The sequence below is a fragment of the Castor canadensis genome, chromosome 9, assembly GCF_047511655.1.
Source record: "Castor canadensis chromosome 9, mCasCan1.hap1v2, whole genome shotgun sequence".
Taxonomy (NCBI): Eukaryota; Metazoa; Chordata; class Mammalia; order Rodentia; family Castoridae; genus Castor; species Castor canadensis.
Window position 1 is genome coordinate 41,014,047 of NC_133394.1, and position 19,119 is coordinate 41,033,165.

Genomic DNA, 19,119 nt, shown 5'->3' on the forward strand with positions numbered 1-19,119 from the left:
AAAGAACAGGGCATGGTACTAAGCATCCATAATCCCAGGTACTGGAGGCTGAAGTTAGAGGAGTGTGAGTGTGATCCCATCCTAAGCAACACAGCAGGTTCATGGCCAGTATGGGCAACATAGCAAGATTCTCTCTCAAAAATAAAACAATGTTCATTTATACCTTGCCACATTTACCACCAAAGATTCTTTACAGAAAGAATTTAAAAGGATATCCCCCTGGAAAAATAAAACTTACTATTCCAAGGGAATATTGAAGAAACAACAAGGAATCCTTAGGGGGGAAAATGAAAATTATATTGATAAAGCTTGAAGAAATTATATAGTAGTATCTAAATGTGGTGGGGCTGAGGTGTTGCTTAATGGTACAGTCCTTGCCTAACACTTGTGAGGCTCTGGGTTTAATCCCTAGCACTGAAAAAGTAAAAATAAATAAAAGTTTTTGGAAAAGAGTAAGAACCATGAATTTAGCCTTGCATTTCAGGATTCCTCAACTAGGACTCCACAATTCCTCTTTAGAAAGTTCAAGCCTGGGCTTGGGCATAGCACCACTGGGTATGAGTGTGCACTGTGTGTGGAAGCTTTCTACAGCGACCAAGTGGATGTAACAAAGGGAAACGGTACCTGCTTTTACAGCCCACTTTCAGCCCTCATCTCCAGGGTTACCTTCTCCTCTGCAATGAATCACAATGAGGAAAAAGAAAAATGGAACTAAGATCTCACAGTTCACTTAGGTAGTGTTCAGTACCAATATGACTTAGCCTTAAAATGCTACCTCTATTAAGATGTTACTGCTACCTTTTATAAACACCTGAAACTACAGTCTCTTTCATGCACAATGTATTATTGAATGTAAGCTATCTTACCATCCAGCAGACAATCAAAATGGAGGCACTGCAAGTACTCCCTCTCTCTCATGAAGCCATTTAGGGGGGTCGCCCAACCTTCTGCCAAGACCTGCACCCATTGCATATCCACCTAGGAAATTAAAACAGCAAAGAAAAATTCCTATTTCATACATTTTCAAACCCAAACAGTACAGACCTTTAGGGACTTAATTTTGAAAGTAATAGAAACAAACATTTTAAGAGTAGATTATACAAATCTAAGAATAAGAGCACTAGGAAAATATGCATTTCTTCAAGTTCAGAAAGCCAAAAGCCACACGCTTTCTCTCATATATGAAGATAGGTCCAACACAAAAAAAGCAGTATTACGAAAAATAGGTCACACTAAGGGGAGGTCACTAACGAGAGAGGAAGTTTTGGTAAAAGAAGGAAGTTAAGAAGGTGAATATGGCTGATATACTTTCTCTACAAGAATGAATATAGAATTTTCAAATGTGCTGAAATCACCATAAGAAGAGGACTAAGGTAGAAAGGAGAAAAATAGAAGGGATGAACCAATTTGGGTTAAAACACACACACACACACACACACATATACATTCATAAGTACACATAAATGGAAATGTCACAATGAAACTCCCCATATAGCTATCTTAAACAAACAAAAATGTCTCTTCTCAAAAATGGAGAACAGGAAGGTAAAGCAGGTCCTGTGTATAGGCACCAGTGGGAGGGGAGAGGACGTAAGGAAAGGGTGTAGGAGGTGAATGTGGTGGAAATATTGTGAATACATGTATGAAAACGGAAAAATGAGACCTGTTGAACTATTCCAGGAATGGGATGTAGGAAGAAAATTAAGGAGAATGATGGAGGGGGTCAATTCAACCTTAGCATATTCTAAGGACTTTTGTAAATGTCACAATATACCCACAATACAACAATAATATGATAATAAAAATAAAGAAAATAAGCACTTCTCCAAAGAAAATTAAATAGTATTAGGCCTCCACATATTCTAAGGACAGCATCACCTGAAGCAGCAGCTCTCAAACTTTACTATGGATCAGGCGCCTCTACAAAGCTGGTTAAAATGAAGACTGCCTTGCACTCAGTTTCTGATTCAGTGGTCCAAAGATTTTGTATGGCTATCATACTCCCTAAAATGCTAACAGTGAAGGCCTGATAACAATGCTTTATTAACAACTGTCCTAAACATAAGGAATTTTTAAATGAAAATATTTACACCAAAAGTCCCTCACCCTTGACAGAATACTATTCATCTTACAAAGACTATCATTTCTTGAACTTTCAGATTTGTAGTACATCCTATGAGAACATTAAAGAATTGATGAAGGGTGTACACCATTCACATAAGCTGAATGCACTTGTTTCTTTTTAACTGGCCAGATGTCAAATGAGAAAAGATGAAGTGCCTGGCCAACTGGTGTGCAATGAAATGTAGTCTCCTATTTATTCCCAAAGTAATGTTGGCCAGTGTATTCCATTAAAAATCAAATAATGGAAAGGAAGGAATTCTCCTATTTCAATTCACAGAGATAATAATATTTATGGAGATTTTTTGTTTTTCATTTTGAAGTTTCCTTCTTGTTAACTTTTTCTAAAGCTTTGACAGTGGCTACTGTTAGTCTCTGTGAGAATCCAATTCTAGATGGTATCTGACAAAGCTACATGTCTGTATCCCTGCAAAATTCCTTAACCTCCAGTACAACTGAAATTGGAAATATGGCCCATGAGGAGATGTGCACTGCCAACTGACATATTTGAGAATTGCTGTACCGAGGAATGTTTGCACATAGAATAGTCTGAGTTCTACAGTCTGACAGACCTGGATTCACATACACATGCTCACATATTCTCTCTCATTCTCTCTCTGGGAGGGTAGCTGTGTTCATTCCATGCACACTCCGTCAGTGACGAGTTCTGGTTCCTCTGCCACAGCCAGCTTCTGAAGCTGCTCTGCTCTACAACCCTCCCCCTTCCTGACCCTCACCAACATGTCCTAAATTCTGGTCAGAGACCCAGTCACACAGGCATATCAAGATCATCAACTCCCATCAGGATTTGACAACCATGGAAGAATCTTTCTCCAGTCCAACAAGTTTTGTTTTCCTTTCTTCTTATTTTAAGAGTTGGCACTTCTCTGGGTGTTTTGGATTTTTACTCTCTTTTTGGAAAGGCTAAGAAATTCAGCTTCTATCCCACGTCCTTATTTCTTAATCTCTCTGTTTTTAAAATATACACAAATGGTACAACTTAAAATTCTGAGCTTTGAAAATAAATTATAGTTTCCATTCTCATCATGCCTAGTTTAACTCAACAACCTTTTACTGGAAAAGTCACCTAATGACAGAATTAGAGCTAAGATATTTAGCAGAACTATTTTTAATATAATAATTGTTCTCAATTATGAAAGGGAGAGCCAAATGTTGGGAAGGAGACTAAAAAACATTTTTGAAGGGGGAAAATGCTCATTTTAATTATTATGGATTAGTATTTCTCAATGTTTTAGAACACATTCTTTCTCATAGGCCTCAAAACCTCACACAATCTTTTTTTGCACGTTTAAAAATAAATATTATGACCAAAAGCAAACTTCCACCCCAGCCTCAAACACTAATATAATAAATCATACAGTTATCAAACTAATGACTATGTAGAAGACTATCATTTAGTTTGAAAAGCAACACAGAACTTACTTTATTAATTTTCAGTGCTGGTAATGTCTCTGCATCTGTTTTAGCCAAATGAAGTTTATTTTCTGGCACGTACAGCTCTTTTACTTCGTAAGAGGCATCCACAGGTACAATATCCTATATAACAATAACAGTACAATTAAACGCTTGATTCAGCAATTTAGACTTCTCTGAAGGTATCTTAGTGAAGAAAATCAGAATTCCATAGTATTACAAAATTATCCTAAAAAAGGCTTTTGAAAGCTCACTGTCAAGGAAGACAGCAGAACTGTGTCTGTGTGTCTGTGTGTGTGTGTGTTTATGTGTGTGTGTGTGTAAGGCACAAACCCAGCGCAGCACAGGACTCTATGTATCTTCCAGATCTTGTGCGATTAAGCCTCCAAAGGCACTCATAGCTGAAAGCTACTCACTGTGTTTACTGAGGTTTACATGGGATCATTAAAAACCATGAAGAAGAAAGATAGTGCCTCCAGCTGCCTGTACTTTCTCTTGATAGAAAGTACAACTGTGTACTAATACAGTGTATTATTTCCCCACATTAAATGAATCTACACTAAAGTAGGCATGTGCTGACTTTTGCCAAGGGGCCAAAGAAGTGACAAGTAAACACACTGTTTATATGTAATACTTGATTTTAATTGTGAACCTGAAAAGGAAAACCATATATAGAAAACTTTAATCTAGTCAGAGAAATGGCTTAAGGTAATTGATTCTATGCCTTCTAACTCCAGGAATTATTTTTTAAAAAACATTTACTTTAAATTATGTAACAGCAGTAAGCAGGATTTGCAAATGAACAAAGCAATCACTCTTCATGATCATCATTGTCATTTTTTATTTTCCCATCAACCGTTCTTCACCTGTAGGCACGTTGCAGGGCAAATGGTAGTTTTAACAGCATGTAAACTATGACATTTCAACTAGAATATAAAAAATCACAATTAACATTTCCTGGAAGGACAACATGATGGGGATTAATTGAACTACACACACATGCCCTGTATGTTCAGTCAGCTTCCTGGATGTGTAACGCCCACAAAGATGCCTGCAGGCATACACATTATTACAGCAGCAAAATAAAGAACTGAAATCTTTCGTGCTAGGAAATAAATGCTAAGTGTATCGGAAATTACACAAAAAGGAAGGCATTCATTAGGACTTTTGTGAGGAAGAGTATGATGCAGTTTCACAAAAAGATGTGAAATTAAATATCTACATTAATCACAAAATTTTAGGAACACAACTTCCTCAAAATCAAAAAGAGAAAGAAGAAGGTAGCAGAAGTCTATGGGTGAATTATTTCTGGTGTTCTTACCACTAATGCTGTGAAGAAAAGAGGACACAGACACGCTATAGCTAAGAATCTAAGATCATGTTCTAACTCTGACAGCATAGCCTTGAGCAGGTTACCAAAAGCTTCACCACCATCTCCTCCACAGTTGTTTTAAAAAAAAAAAATGCACACAAAGCTCCAGGTATGTAACAAAAGATTTAAAGTATCTGAACTGTGGGGGCTAACAATAACTGAGTTCTTGTACCACCACACACTGCTCTAAGGTTTCATATGAATTAATTCATTTAATTTTCACAAAATCCTACCTATTGCTATCTGCCTTCCTTCACAAAAGAGGAAACTGAGGCCCTGGAGAGGTTATTAACTTCCCCCAAATCCCTGCTATACTGCTTTCCAAAGCACGTAACACACAATAAATACTCAATAAATAATTACAGTATGCTAGTTATATGTCATGCTCTCAGCTCTCTGCAGAAGGCCTGTTAACTCACAGAATTCTCAGATCAAGTCTGGAGCAGGTACTATTATTACTTCCATTTCACAGATGAGAAATGAAGTCAGAAAATGGAAGCCAAGGTCATTTAATTAACTGAAAAGTGTTGCAACTTCGATTCAACTCCAAAAACACCCTTCAGTGTTTCCCCCCGAAAACTAAGTTATGAAACATTTTGTCACACATATTATTCATAATTTACTTTCATAAAATAAATTTCAACAATTATAATTCCCAGGGTTTGGGGTCAATATGTGATCTTTCAGTGTGCTGGTAAAGTTCTAGACAAAAAGTAAAGACATGCAACATTTCTGTTAGGACTAGAGGATAAGTGAACAACGTTCAACCAAGTTTTGCAAACCCTGTGAATACTAGAGAACGAATCTCCATTTCCACTGCTTTGGACCACTTAGCACTTTGAAAACCAGAATATGCCATCCAGAACATATAAGATAGGGACTCCAAAAAACAGAAGAATCTCACTCTCAACTCTGAAGATAAGAACAACCCTCCACAAAGTTTTGCCACTTTGGAACCTCCATCACCTTAGAGTAAGGCTGGGACAGTTTTGTATGTTGTGGTGGGGTTGCCTACTCTCTGCTCTCCCACACTTTCTGCTGACATCTGCCAACAATCTGGGAGGGTCGGAAGAAAACCTCCGACCCCACTCATCTTTTGGTCTTTGCTGTATACACCAGTACATTTTTCAGTTTCAGCAGGTTTCCCAAGTCAGCACCCTAGATGCAAATGCTGAGGATGGCAGCAGTGTGAAGGAGCCTCTGCAAAGCTGCAGGCCACCAGCTGAGCTATGTATTTCCCTCCGCCAGGAGCCAGGAGGGGTGCAGGCACCTGACCCCATGGCCCCTCCAGAGACACTCCAAGCAAGGACTGTAAAGTAACTGAAGTTTCTACAGAAAATGTATACAGCTTCCTTCTGACTATATCAGTTTTGACACAAACATACAAATAACTTGTGAGCAAATCTAAGGGTCACCAAGATAACTAGTTTGAAAATGAGAAGGGTAATATTTATACGATGAGCCCAAATTATTTTTAAAGATATTTTATGAACAAATGTCTTGCTTTAAAGGTTTTTTGGGTTTTTTTTAATGATGTTTTGACCAAATGCCAACAGATGTGGTCTTCATATGAATGACTATGTTACCTAACCCACTTAGATTATACAGCCAGACTGAAATACAAATTAGACAACTGAGACATTAAACTAAAGTCCCCAGGGCACTTCAGCAGGAGTGCGTTTTTAGTCAAGTGCTGCTTTATATATAACATGGGGACTATAATCACTTTCATTTCAAAGCTTTTTTGTATTTTACTTTTGAGTCAAATATATTTTTCATTATAAGCATTTCATAAAGTTCCCTTTTCAGAATCACATCTAGCTTAATATCTTAAGTGAATGTCATGCTGATACCTTAAGTACAAAATTCTTCTGATGTCTCACCAATGTCAAAATAAAAGTACAAGGGGTTCCTACTGTTTTCCTCTTCTGGAAGGGTAAAGTGAGTATTTCTGGAATTAACACAAACGTAATGGAACCAGGGAAACATGGAGCACCTGCTCATGGAAGTAAGTTCTATGTGGATTCTGTGTCTACAGACAAAATACAAAATACAAGAATACAAAAAGAATCTTAAAGATGCAAACACAGCCAGTTTCCAGCATGCTCTAGAGACAAATCTGCTTCAAAAACCACCACTAAACATCCAAAACTTGCAAAGCCACCTCAAAGTGAGACAAGATATCTGGACAAGAGAATGTAAAGTCAGTGCCACATGAGCTATTCATTTTATTTGGGATTCGTTAGGATTTCCACAGACAAACTTGGCTATTAGAAACAATGTGTTCTTTGTCTTGTATATATAAAACATTTTACTGCAGCAAATTTCCTTTCAAACAAAAAACAGATCACAGCCAAGCCAGAGAAAGTCTTTACCTACCCAGATCCCTCACCTCCTATCTGAGAGGCTCCAGTCCAGCACTTGAGGGTAACAGAGGAGGCTCAGAGTTAATCTTAGGAGTCCTGAGCAGGGCACCAGTGAACAACTCACACACCACCATTGATGAGGGATGCCTTCCACAACCTGGAAGTCTAGAAGTATTTCAATACTATAAATTTTAAATATTAATTTAATTTTTAAGTGTAACATGGGTTCCAAACATTTTTTTTTGATTGACTGACTAAACACAGTCCAAGAACTAATATAGGCTACATCCATATTCTTTTTCAGATAATCACTTGTGTTCACCTAGAAACTGGGAGACATTGATACATGAAAACAGTAACTCTTGTCCTCTTGCTTTAGTCGTCCTAAAGTTTTAAGGTGTTCTTTTAAGTATTTTCTGGACTTTTTTTCTGGAGCCAAATTTGCTCAACAGATATGAACACTAGGACTCATTCATATTTTTATGCAACTATTAAATTTCTGTTATCTAAACTACATGCAACCAAAGCATAAACACAAATGACATTCTGCCAACCCCTTAAATGAGCTACAAAGTCTGTTTTTTATGTAGCATAAAATCCATTAGAGCACTAAACCACCATTTTTAAAAAGATAAACCTTTAAATAATTTATAGCACTAGTAAATCTAGAGTTCCTGGTAGATTAAAAAGCAGTATTTAAAATATCACTTCATATTAAAAACAGCAGCAAGAAACCTACTTCCTTATGTCATAACAGCAAAAGAAAACGCAGTCCTAGCAGGCCACCTAGTGACCACGCAAGGGTTCGGGGAAGAATTACATTAAAAATCCTTTTTTTTTTTTTTTTAGTAGCATCTATATTCTTGAATAAATACATGACAAATGAATCATGTGAAGAAAATGAAAGGTCCAGAGGTATGACTTAGTGTGGAGCCCTGCCTAGCAAACATGAGGCCCCGAGTTCAACCTAGAACACTACTGAAAAAAAGTTAAAAAAAAAATGTGTTGACCAAATGCTGAGAGAAACAGTTCTATGAATGACATGACCTACCCGACTTGTATGACACAGCCAGACTGAAAGAGAAATGAGACAACCGAGAAGTAACAGACGATCCATGACATCATACTCAGGTAGCCCATGTAATCTAAGTACTCACTGCCCTAGCAAACCCACTGTGCACCATGTTTTGTTTTTCTTGGACAGCGAAATAAATACTTTATCTTTCTAACAAGGACAATAAATACAGAACTGCAGGTAGAATTCATTTTAGAAGTCTCTCCAAAGTAATGCTGAGCACCATTTGCCACTGTTATTCCCATGGACACAGCATTTGCCAGACACCTTCATTCTCTGGGAAGTCCCAGGCCATACTATGCCCTTTTGTTAAATAAAAACTCATGGTATAAGCTGGGCACAGTGGCTCACACCTGTAATAGCAGCTACTAGGAAGGCAGAGATCAGAAGGATCACAGTTTGGCAAGGCCAGCCCAGGAAAAAGCTAGCAAGACCCCATCTCAATAAACAAGCTGGGCCTAGTAATGCCTATCTGAAATCCCAGCTACAGAAGAGGCATAAGGAGGAATATTATGGCCCCAGGCTAGACCAGACAAAAAGTGAGACCCTATCTGAAAAATAACCTAAAATGCAAAGGGAACTTGAGGCATGGCCTCCCTAGCAAGTGGAAGGCCCTGAGTTCAAACTCCAGTAACTAGTCCACAAAGCCAAAAAAAACCCACTCAATTCACGGCCACATCCCCAGTGTTTACAATAGTGTCTACTACAGATAGGACTGAACTGAGCACAACAGAGAGCACTCACGTGCTTCTCCTTGGGATGTGAAGTCATTTACTTAGGAGGGCATATAAATGAAATCTTTGTCACCAGAGAAGGGTGGCACCAAAGAAAGCAATTATGCTAAGGAGGCACTTGTGAAACACAAGTCCCTGTCATCACCAAGCTTTAGGATAAAAACAAGGAACTTTTCATAAGTAAGTTTTTCTCTTCTAAATTAATATAACCAGAATCCCTTTCTGGAATAGATTTAACTATGTTACAATTAAAGTGCAATGAGAAAACTCCTGAAAGTACAAGCCAGAAGTACATACACATGACTGTGAAAGCCTCAAGTGAGAATCCAACATACCACGAACAACTTTCTTCATCTCTCTGAAATACTTCCTAGGTTTACCATGAGAATAAAATTAGACAATATATAGAAAGTACTCAGCACAAAGACCACTTGAGTTACTACCATACTGATTCAAGTGAGAGGTAGATAGAAACTAAACTAGGGAAAAAAGGCCACTGCCAAGATTCTAACAATCAGAAGAAACTGTTTTTAAAAAACACGAAGCAGGCTGGAGGCCTGGCTCAAGCTGTACAGCACCGAACCCAGTAAGCATGAAGCTCCAAGTTCAAAGCCCAGTACAGACAGGCAGATAAACAGATAGACAGATAAACAAACAACACAAAACCCTGAATATATGTCCTTCCTCAGCAAATACCAATTTCTTATCTATCCCTGTTTTTCAAACCTTGAATGAAACTGCCCAATGAGCACACTGTGTAACAAGCACAATACAGACTAGCATCTGTATAAAAGGAAAGGCACTTAGTCAAATCATTAACTAAGATTCAATAAATTAGGAGGAAGAAATTAATTAGGACTACAGATTAACACAAGCAATGGAAAGAGAGAAAGACAGGGGGAGAGAAAAAGATAGGGAGAGAGAGACACAAAGAAATACTTTGGTGGAAAACATCAGGACAAGAAATAAGAAAATATGCAGTTTGGAACCAAACTATGAAAAACCTTGAACAAAAATCACAATGCTGTAAACAATAAGAGAATCAACAAATGTTTTATAAGTGAAAAAGGAAATACTCAGACTACATTTTAGAAAGATGAGTTGAAAATAACATGATGGACTAAAAGGTAAACAGAACTGGAGGTGTCTTTCAAAGACCTATGTATTAAAGGCTTGGACCCAAGCTTAAGGTACTATTTGGGTGGTGGAACCTTTAGCAGGTAAGGCCTAGTAGAAGGAAGCTAATCATTGAAGGTGTGCCCTTGACAGGGATATGAGGCCTCAGCCCCTTCCTCTTTCTCTCTTTACTCTCTCGTCCATGAGGTGAACAGCTTCACTCCACCACATGCTCCCACCACAATGTGCTGTCTCACTATAGGCCCAAGAGCAACAGAACCAACCAAACGTGGACTGAAACCTCTGAAATAGAGCCAAAATAAACCTTTATTCTTTTTAAGTTGATTATCTCAGGCATTTTGTTATAGTAATGTGAAGTTGACTAACACATATACCAACAGTGTAAAAGTATAGTAAAAATAGACAATTCACTGAAAATGAAGCAGAAGTTCCACAAGAAAACATCACCCAGCAAGTGAAAAAGCCCAATCACCTACAAAATCATAAAATCCCTTGAGCTAAACTGCTTCCCATGAATGACAAGTGACCACCAATAAAAGATGAAAACATGAACTGTTTCTCTTTAGCAAAATATAGGAAGAATCAAAGCAGGTAAGAAGAAAACACTAAAACTTTTAAAGGTTGAGAGTGGAGTAGTGTGAGAAGGTATAACTGAGAGCCTTAGACACAGGGCTCTGCATTCACTCAAGCTGGCTCACCATAGTGCTCAGAAGAAAGGTCAGGAGCTGGCGTGGAGAATAACAACTGTACTCTTCAGTGGTGCACAGGCACAAAATACTGCCCGTTCCCCAGACCCCTGATAGCCACAAAAGCCTTAAGCTGATGCACAAAAGCAGGAAACTCCCCCAGGGTCCACTGGTCTAAGGGAACACCACAGGAAATATGGTCTGCAGAAGGGAAGGAGGTGGAGAAACTCTCTTGGGCCCAGGATGCTACAGGGATACAATCCAGTGCATAGATATTCAACATGCTAATAGTGTGAGAAGCAGAACCTACTCTTACATCCTCCCAGGACCAAGGCAGAGGCTAGGTGCTATGCCAGGAAGGAAGGTCAGGAATACTGAGCAAAAACCCACCTCAAGACTCAGGAGCATAGGTCCTGCTAAGACTGAAGCTGGACCAGGAAGCCAGAAACCACCACCACACTCCTATGACAAGCTAGCACTAAATCATAAGCATCACATAGTTTAATATTAAGGAGAGTGGACCACAGAGAGACAATGTCCCATGGTGCAGACATAACAGGGGGTGCTGAAATCTGGAGTAGGAACACTAAAAATGACTCTTGAACAGGTCAGGTCACACACTAAGCACAAGGGAGAACAGCTCTCAACGGGAGATATTCATCATGGTGTATAAGAGGAATTACAGAATAAGGAAACCCAATGAAGATGAGTACTGACAAAATTCAACCTACTACACTAGCAGCATAACCGAAAAAAAAGATATGCTCATGGCACAGACACTATTTATCTCAATCTCTACTGTACGTCTGGACACAATGTCCAGCATTTAATTTAAAAAATTACGAAATAGGCCAAAAAGGCAAGGAAACCACCCACTGTCAAGTGAAATACAGTCAACAAAGCCAGATCCAGAAATAATCCACATGTTCAAACCATTAAACAAGATTTTAAAATACATGTGGTAGGGAGTGGATTATGAGAAACCTATGAGAACCTGACATAAGCACAGTTGTGCTCAATGATCTACAGGCTGAGTTTGGCACAGCCCCAGCCGCAGAAGAGAGAGAGAGGAAAAAAACGCAACACAGCTGCTTCTCCTAAGTTGTTTACATTCAGAGAGGTAAAGAGCATGTTTCTCTTGTTACAGTGTCACACCCCTCCCCAAGAACTGTTGCTCCACCTTCTTGTTTACCACTGGATATAAAGATTGGCTGAAGGAGGACACAGGGGTTTTTTGATGGAAGTTTTTTTGACGGGGATTTTAATTGGCTGCCCCTGACACTGGCTGCTGTGTGTCTCCACCAGAGCAGCTTTCTGCACTGAGAACTTTCTACATCAGCTTTAGAAAAGAAAAGTTAAAGAAAAGCTAAAGAGAACATGGGACAGTGCAAGTCTAAGGACTGAGACTTTAAGTTTATGTTAATTCGGTTTTTAGACGCGGCTGCTGTTGTTTGTCTGCAAGTCTGAGCACTGAGACTTTAAAAGGAACATAGGACACTGCAAGTCTGAGGGCCAAGACACAAAGAGAGGTTATGCTAAAGAAAAGCTAAGAGAAAACATGGGACAGAGCAAGTCTAAGGAAAGAGACTTAAAAGAATAGAAAAGAAGCAAGGTTTTAAAGAATAAGAGAAAAGAAGAGAAGTAAAAGAGGAGTTATCAGAGAAAAGAAGCAACAAGTCTTTTGTGCATCCCATCCGAGCACCCAGCAAACCTAGCCCCAGCTTTCTGCGTATCTGTCTTCTTTCATTTGTCCTTTCCGTATCTCTAGTCGCCCCCAGTTAGCCCAGTTAGGTTCAGGAGAAACAGGAGCTCATGAGAAAGCTCTCTACACCCATGATTCATCTGCTAAAATAACTGTGACTAACATGGTCTAGTGGAAGAGAGGACAGCATGCATGAGTAGATTGAGAGCTTGAAGAGACGCACACTAGAGGGGGAAAAAAGTCAAATGATGACAAAACTGTTTGTTACTGATTATCAGAGTTTAAAAATTCCTTCTATAAGTGTATCAGTATATTGGATACAATGAATAATCAGGAAACTTCAAAATAAATGAATTCAAATTACCAAAATTAATACATTAACAGAAAAAGAGTGAAAAGGCAAAGCACCTAAAAATTGTGGAATAATATTCTGCTGTTTAAAAACATATGTGTAACTGGAGTCCTAGGACAAGAGATTAGGGTAAAAGAAATATTTAAAGAGATAATGGCCAATCTGATTATTACATATTGTATACGTGTACTGAAACGTCACTATAGCTTATAAATGTATAAATTACTACATACCAATGAAAAATAATATAATTTAAAAAGATAATGGTCATGAGTTTTCAAAAAGTGATAAAGAACAAACTACCAACCCAAGAAGGTCATAGAATTCTAAAGTGGAAAAGCAAAAAAGACCCAAACATAAAAAACAGCCTAGACACATCACACTAAAACTGCTAAAAAACAAGGATTAAGAGAAAATCTTGAAGCAGGCAGGAAAGAGGAGACCGAGATAGACAGAACAGAGAGAGAGAAAGAAAAAGAGAGAGAGAGAGAAAGGGAGAGATCTACGGCCACACCACCCTGAATGTGCCTGATCTCATCTGATCTCAGAAGCTAAGCAGGGTCGGGCCTGGTTAGCACTTGGATGGGAGAGAGAGAAGGAACCATTATAGAGAACAGAGACATCAAACTTCTCATTAGAAATGATGCAAACAAAAGCACCATGGATAACATTTTGAAAGTACTGAATGAAAAACCTATCAACTCAGAATTCTATGCCCATCAAAGTATCTTTTAAAATGAAAAGAGGAGGACGATCTGAAAGCAAGCCTTTCCACACTCATTGCCCATGCCTCCAAGGATGCCCTGGACATACCAAAATCATGGCTCTAACACACCTGCTGGGAGTTATACACTCTTACTTTTGTTTCCATCACCTACAATAGAAATCGCTCAAGGGCAGAAACACAGCTGACTAACCTCTGCATTGCCTCGGGCCTAGGTTTGAGACTAACAGTACTGGGGTTCCAATTAGTGTGACGTTGATGATGAACGAGGAAGGAATGAGCTGTGGCAGATTTGGGGACAGGAGAGGGAAGCCAGAGACAGAGCAAGGCAAGTGTTTAGAAATCAGTAGACAGGAAGCCTGGACCCAGGAGATGACACGTAAGGCCTCCTAAGATAACGTCTCACTGACATATAGATGATGATGTCAGTGTACACTAAGAAAACAGCAGAGGGGTGAATGATCAAACTATGTTATGTGAGTGCATGGAAACAGCACAATGAAACTCCCACACTGTACAATTAATATGCACTAAAAAAAGTGAAAAAAAAAAAACCAAAACATCAGACCAGCACAGTTACTATTTCATGTTATTTCTACTTATTCAGTGAATATGTCTGGATAAGAGAAATAAATTAGGAAGGAAAATCCCAGTTTAACTACCTGGAAGATATTTGTAAAATGGAAAACTTCAAAGGCTAACATTGATTTTATATTCAGATGCAGGAAATGTTTTACAAAGTTGTGTGTCTAACATATCCGGTGAGAGGTATTAGATGGAGGAAGCCACTGGTAATAGGATTTTGTAGATCATGAGGAGGTTCAGCTAGCTCCACAACCCACAGTTTTGGACATAATGTACATATCCGGAAAACCCCACTACACTAACACAGTGACATACACTCGGAAAACCACAGAGATTATAAGGAGTTTAAAAGATGCACATTACTCAACAGTGACACTACCATTTTTTAGGAGGGTAAAGGTTATAAAATGGATGCAATGCTGTTTTCCTTTTGCTCTTACCCGTTCCTGGAGAAGCTCCACAACTTGCTGGACGCAGTCATTAACATCACAGGAGTCTGTTTTCAGCACCAACTCTGGGGCTTCCGGCTTTTCATACTCAGAATCAATCCCAGTGAAACCTTTAAAAGATACCAGATAGTACAGAGGTGGAAATTAAAATAGGTTTGTTTCTTCACTGCAAGTCTATGTTCAAGTTACTATTTGTGCTGCCCCCTCTCAGCAATGAGGTTATGGTATTGACATTTATTTCTTGGGATGAGATTTCAATTAAAACGTTTGGTTCTTCTTTAAACACATACAGTGAGTTCTCACTACTCAGCGTAGGTATGTTCAATAAAGTTGCCACAAATACTAAATGAGTGAACACTGAATCACTGCTCCTCAGTGAAATACAAGGTTAGGTTCCTGCCTGCCTCCAGTCAGAATGTTTTTGTCAACCAAACACCTCACTCTTCCATACGTGTATTTTCTGTCTCAAGATGACATATTGAACATACTAATTCACGTGTGCTGAACTCAGAGCCCACAGCATGACAACACACATCCGTATGAAGCTTGCCTAACACATGTATTTTCCCTGAAGCATACCAAAGCTTCCTTGTGCTTAGGAATACTACACAAAATATTCAACATGAAACCATTTTAAAGCAGCAAAATTACTCAAAAAGGCAAAAAAATAAAAAGCATGGTATTAAATAGACTGAAAAAAAGGCATGTTTAAGGTATGAGAACTGAAACAAGGTGACCAAATGTCACTTTGTTGACTTTGTCTGGACCCTTGTGCATCAAGTGAGTCTCATTTCTGCCACTCTGCTCTTGTCCATAAGTGATCCCAAAAGTGCCAGGAGTATGCACTTGAGAGTTACAAATATATTTTAGCAAGTAAGTGATTCATAAATGTGGAATCCATAAAGAATGACATCAACTGTACTTTTGTCACCTTTTTACTTTCTTTCTCCCGTAAGTAAATGCCTGCACTGTCAGTGAGGAAATAAAGAATTAATAGCACCGGGTGATCCAGAGCCTCTCAACTTCTACACAGGAACACAGGCCCAGACCTAAGGCCTGGGCATGCAACCAAGCTTGACAAGATTACTTCTGTCTCCCTGCAAAACTAATACTATGTCAAGTCAATCTGTCCAGTACATTTGCAAGGATTATCCATGAACAAACTGAAGCTCTGAAGGCTTTTTCTGTCATCAGATAACAATTGTTGAGGCAGGACAAATTAATAGTACTACTAGCTTAAAAAAAAAAAACGTAAGTAAGAATGTTAAACCTGTTATACCACCAAACCAATTCCACAATCGAATGTGATCAGTGTAGATATTAATCACTACTCAGATTTTCCCTATTGCTATGTGTAATCATGTAATTGCTGAGAAAGGAACAAATACACATTTCCCAGAATGGACTAGCTGAATTAAAGATACGTTATTCCTGTCTGACACCCCTGGTCAACCGTATGCCAATGCAAATTACTCAAGGCCTGTCTGCCTTGGAAAGCTTATGTCACTGTTAAGCCAGAATGGTAAACATGAATTTAAAATCATTACTGGTAAGAAGTACAATTAGTAAAAGAGTTCAAAAATATATACTATAAGCCTCTAGCCCACTTATTTCATTGTTTTTTTATATTTTATTTCTAGGTGTCAACTTAAGTCCTGAAAGAAAATATTGCATTACCAATATTCTCAACAGCATTCAGTGATGGGTCACAAAAAATTAACTGGGAGAAAAAAATCAGTCTAGTGAGAACACTAGGTGTGAAGCTCCGATTTTCAAACATGGCTACACACTGGAATCGCCAGTTTGAGGTACAGTTGGCACAGTTTTCACCATGTCAGTGTGTTGCAAAGCTAGAAACCAACATTAGAAGAGTTGGCTTAGCATTATAGAAACCCAGGAATTCTCCCCCTAGATAATTAATCCTACAAGTGATTTTGACAAATGCATACTGTAAGCAGAAACACTTACATTTAAGTAGACAATAAGTAACTACTTGAACAACCATGAAATAATCTCGATATCAGAATCGCTGCCACAGGGATAGATTTACTGTCTAGTAAGTATCATATACAGGTCTGTAAAAGCCTGAGGTTCTCTAAATTCAGACAATCTTGTCTGTTCCTGTTTCCCACCACAGCTCTGAAACTGCACTAGTTGGGACCTATTAAGCACAATTCTGACAAGCAAATGATTTTCTTAAAAATAAACACCCCTGAGCCAGGCATTGTGGCACACACTTGTAATTCTAGCACCCAGGAGGCTAAAGCAAGAGGATCACAAGTTTGAAGCCAGCCTCAACTACTAAGCAAGATCCTATCTCAATAAAAATAAATCAATAAAATTAAATAAGCAACTCTACAATCAGGAACTTAGCACCATGGCAAACCTAAAATAAACCAACATGTATGAATATACTTATACACACATATTAATGTAAGGAACACTATCAATGTCTGCTCTGAGGAATGTAGCCAAGACTTGGGAAAGTAAAAGTAAAAAGAAAGGAGACTATCACAAACACTTCCAGTTACAGGGAACAAACCCTAGTGACTCAAGGCCTGACGGGTTTGGTCTTACTCATCTTTGCATCTGTAGCACCAAATACATAACCTTGCTAATAGAAGGCATTGCTATGTGTACAAAAGCCCATTTTCCCTCCTCCTTTTCATTCCATCCCACAAGCTTTACTGTGTGTGTGACACATAGCGTGCTCTAGGCCACAGACTGTGCTAAATTTTAAAGATACTAAAATGTTCAAAGCTATCCCTGCTCACAAGGAGCTCACTCCAGCTGGGCAAACAAATCTACCTCTTTCGCCAAAGCATCCTTACAAAAATAACTATAATTAAAATAAGTAAAATGTTTAGACCTTAGGATCCTGAGCACACCATTTGGCTCTTCTGTGTCAGATGTTAACATGAAATACTGACGTGGAAACTGGCCATCACTTAGAGAGTGATAGAATTAAAGGAGTAACTTGGTTTCCTCCCACTGCCAAATTATTCTTTCAGTGAAAAAAAGTACCAGCTTGATGGGTGACAGGCAGTGGCTCTCACCAAAAACCTCAGCCTCCAAGTGGCATGCCTGGATGTCAGCCTTGCACACAGAACTAGGTATCACCTCACAGGAAGAATTTGCCTAATCTAATTAAGTATTCCCAGGTCCATATATAGAAGAGCCCAGGTTAACAAGCATTTTCCTTCTCAGGGCCAGAAACTGAATACCAAAATCTAGAATTCACAGAGCTCTCAGAAGCTCCTGTGATGGTCTCAGGATATTATACCCACTGCTGGGAAGGCAAACAAAAGTTACCTGCATGAATCACTTATCCCTAATCAGTGTTCACTGAGAAATCTGTCTTTAATCTTTTTTAATGGCCAGCATGTTTACATTAACAATAACAGAACTAATGTCAAAGGATGTCTGTAAGGTATGTAATATGACTGCTATCAAGCCAACAGTAGAGATAGATTCTAGATATCTCCTTCCATGTCTAATGTCCATCACAGTTGAAACCGTAAGAGCAGACCATAAAACCTAAAAAGCAAGGGGTATGTATTTTGAGGGAATCAATTATATGTTAATTCAATAATCCTATGTAGAATAAATAAAAGACCATCCCAAGCACGTGATATAAGTAAGAATAGGACATTACCCTTGTTAGCAAGATGATTATAACTCAGGCATTTTCCCTAATAGCTTTAGGACTTTCTATACTTTCACTGGAACAAAGCCAAGCAAGGATGGTGACAGATGACAATTTAAAGCTAGATTCCTAATTACGTCATGAACGTTTCACTGACTCTCCAAGTCCCAACTCTTGTTTTGTGAGAATTCCAACATAACCAGTAATACTCAGTGTACAATGCTGCGGCTAAGCCTGATAGAGAACACCCTGAAACACCACTTTATCTCCTCCAGGGGACAGTCTGAGGGTCATTTAAATACTCCCAATCTCTTTGGAAAAGAGAAGCTGTCCCAGACATGAAAAGATAAAATATCTAAACAAAGAGAAACTGGGAAGAAAATCCTACTTGCCTTTAATTTCTCCTGCTCGTGCTTTTTTGTACAGTCCTTTGACATCCCTCTGTTCACAAACATGCAGAGGAGCATCAACAAACACTTCAAAAAAAGGTAAACTTGCACCCTCATGAATCTGCCTTGCATTGTTGCGATCCTTAAAAAGAAAAAAAAAAAAAAGACATGCATAGAAACAATAAAATGTGATTACACAAATTCAAGGTACAATATTGACATCAAGGATGAGTTAAAAACTGTTTTCCATCTGAGTTACTGAAAATGCATCTGGAAAATTTTAATTTATATTTTAAAATCATAAACTGAAATGAAATAAGTCCAAGGTGTTAGGTTGACAATCATTC

General features: G+C 38.5%; 1 protein-coding gene across 1 annotated transcript in view; it reads right to left on the reverse strand.

The window, feature by feature from the left end:
• Papss1 (3'-phosphoadenosine 5'-phosphosulfate synthase 1) overlaps positions 1 to 19,119 on the reverse strand; it is an 87,132-nt gene that overhangs the window by 45,343 nt on the left and 22,670 nt on the right. Inside the window, exons 4-7 of the mRNA XM_020187041.2 lie at positions 18,776 to 18,914; positions 14,729 to 14,847; positions 3,565 to 3,678; positions 867 to 978 (exon numbers count right to left, since the gene is read on the reverse strand). Coding sequence (XP_020042630.1) covers positions 867 to 978; positions 3,565 to 3,678; positions 14,729 to 14,847; positions 18,776 to 18,914 — 484 coding nt within the window. The remainder of the gene's footprint in view (positions 1 to 866; positions 979 to 3,564; positions 3,679 to 14,728; positions 14,848 to 18,775; positions 18,915 to 19,119) is intronic.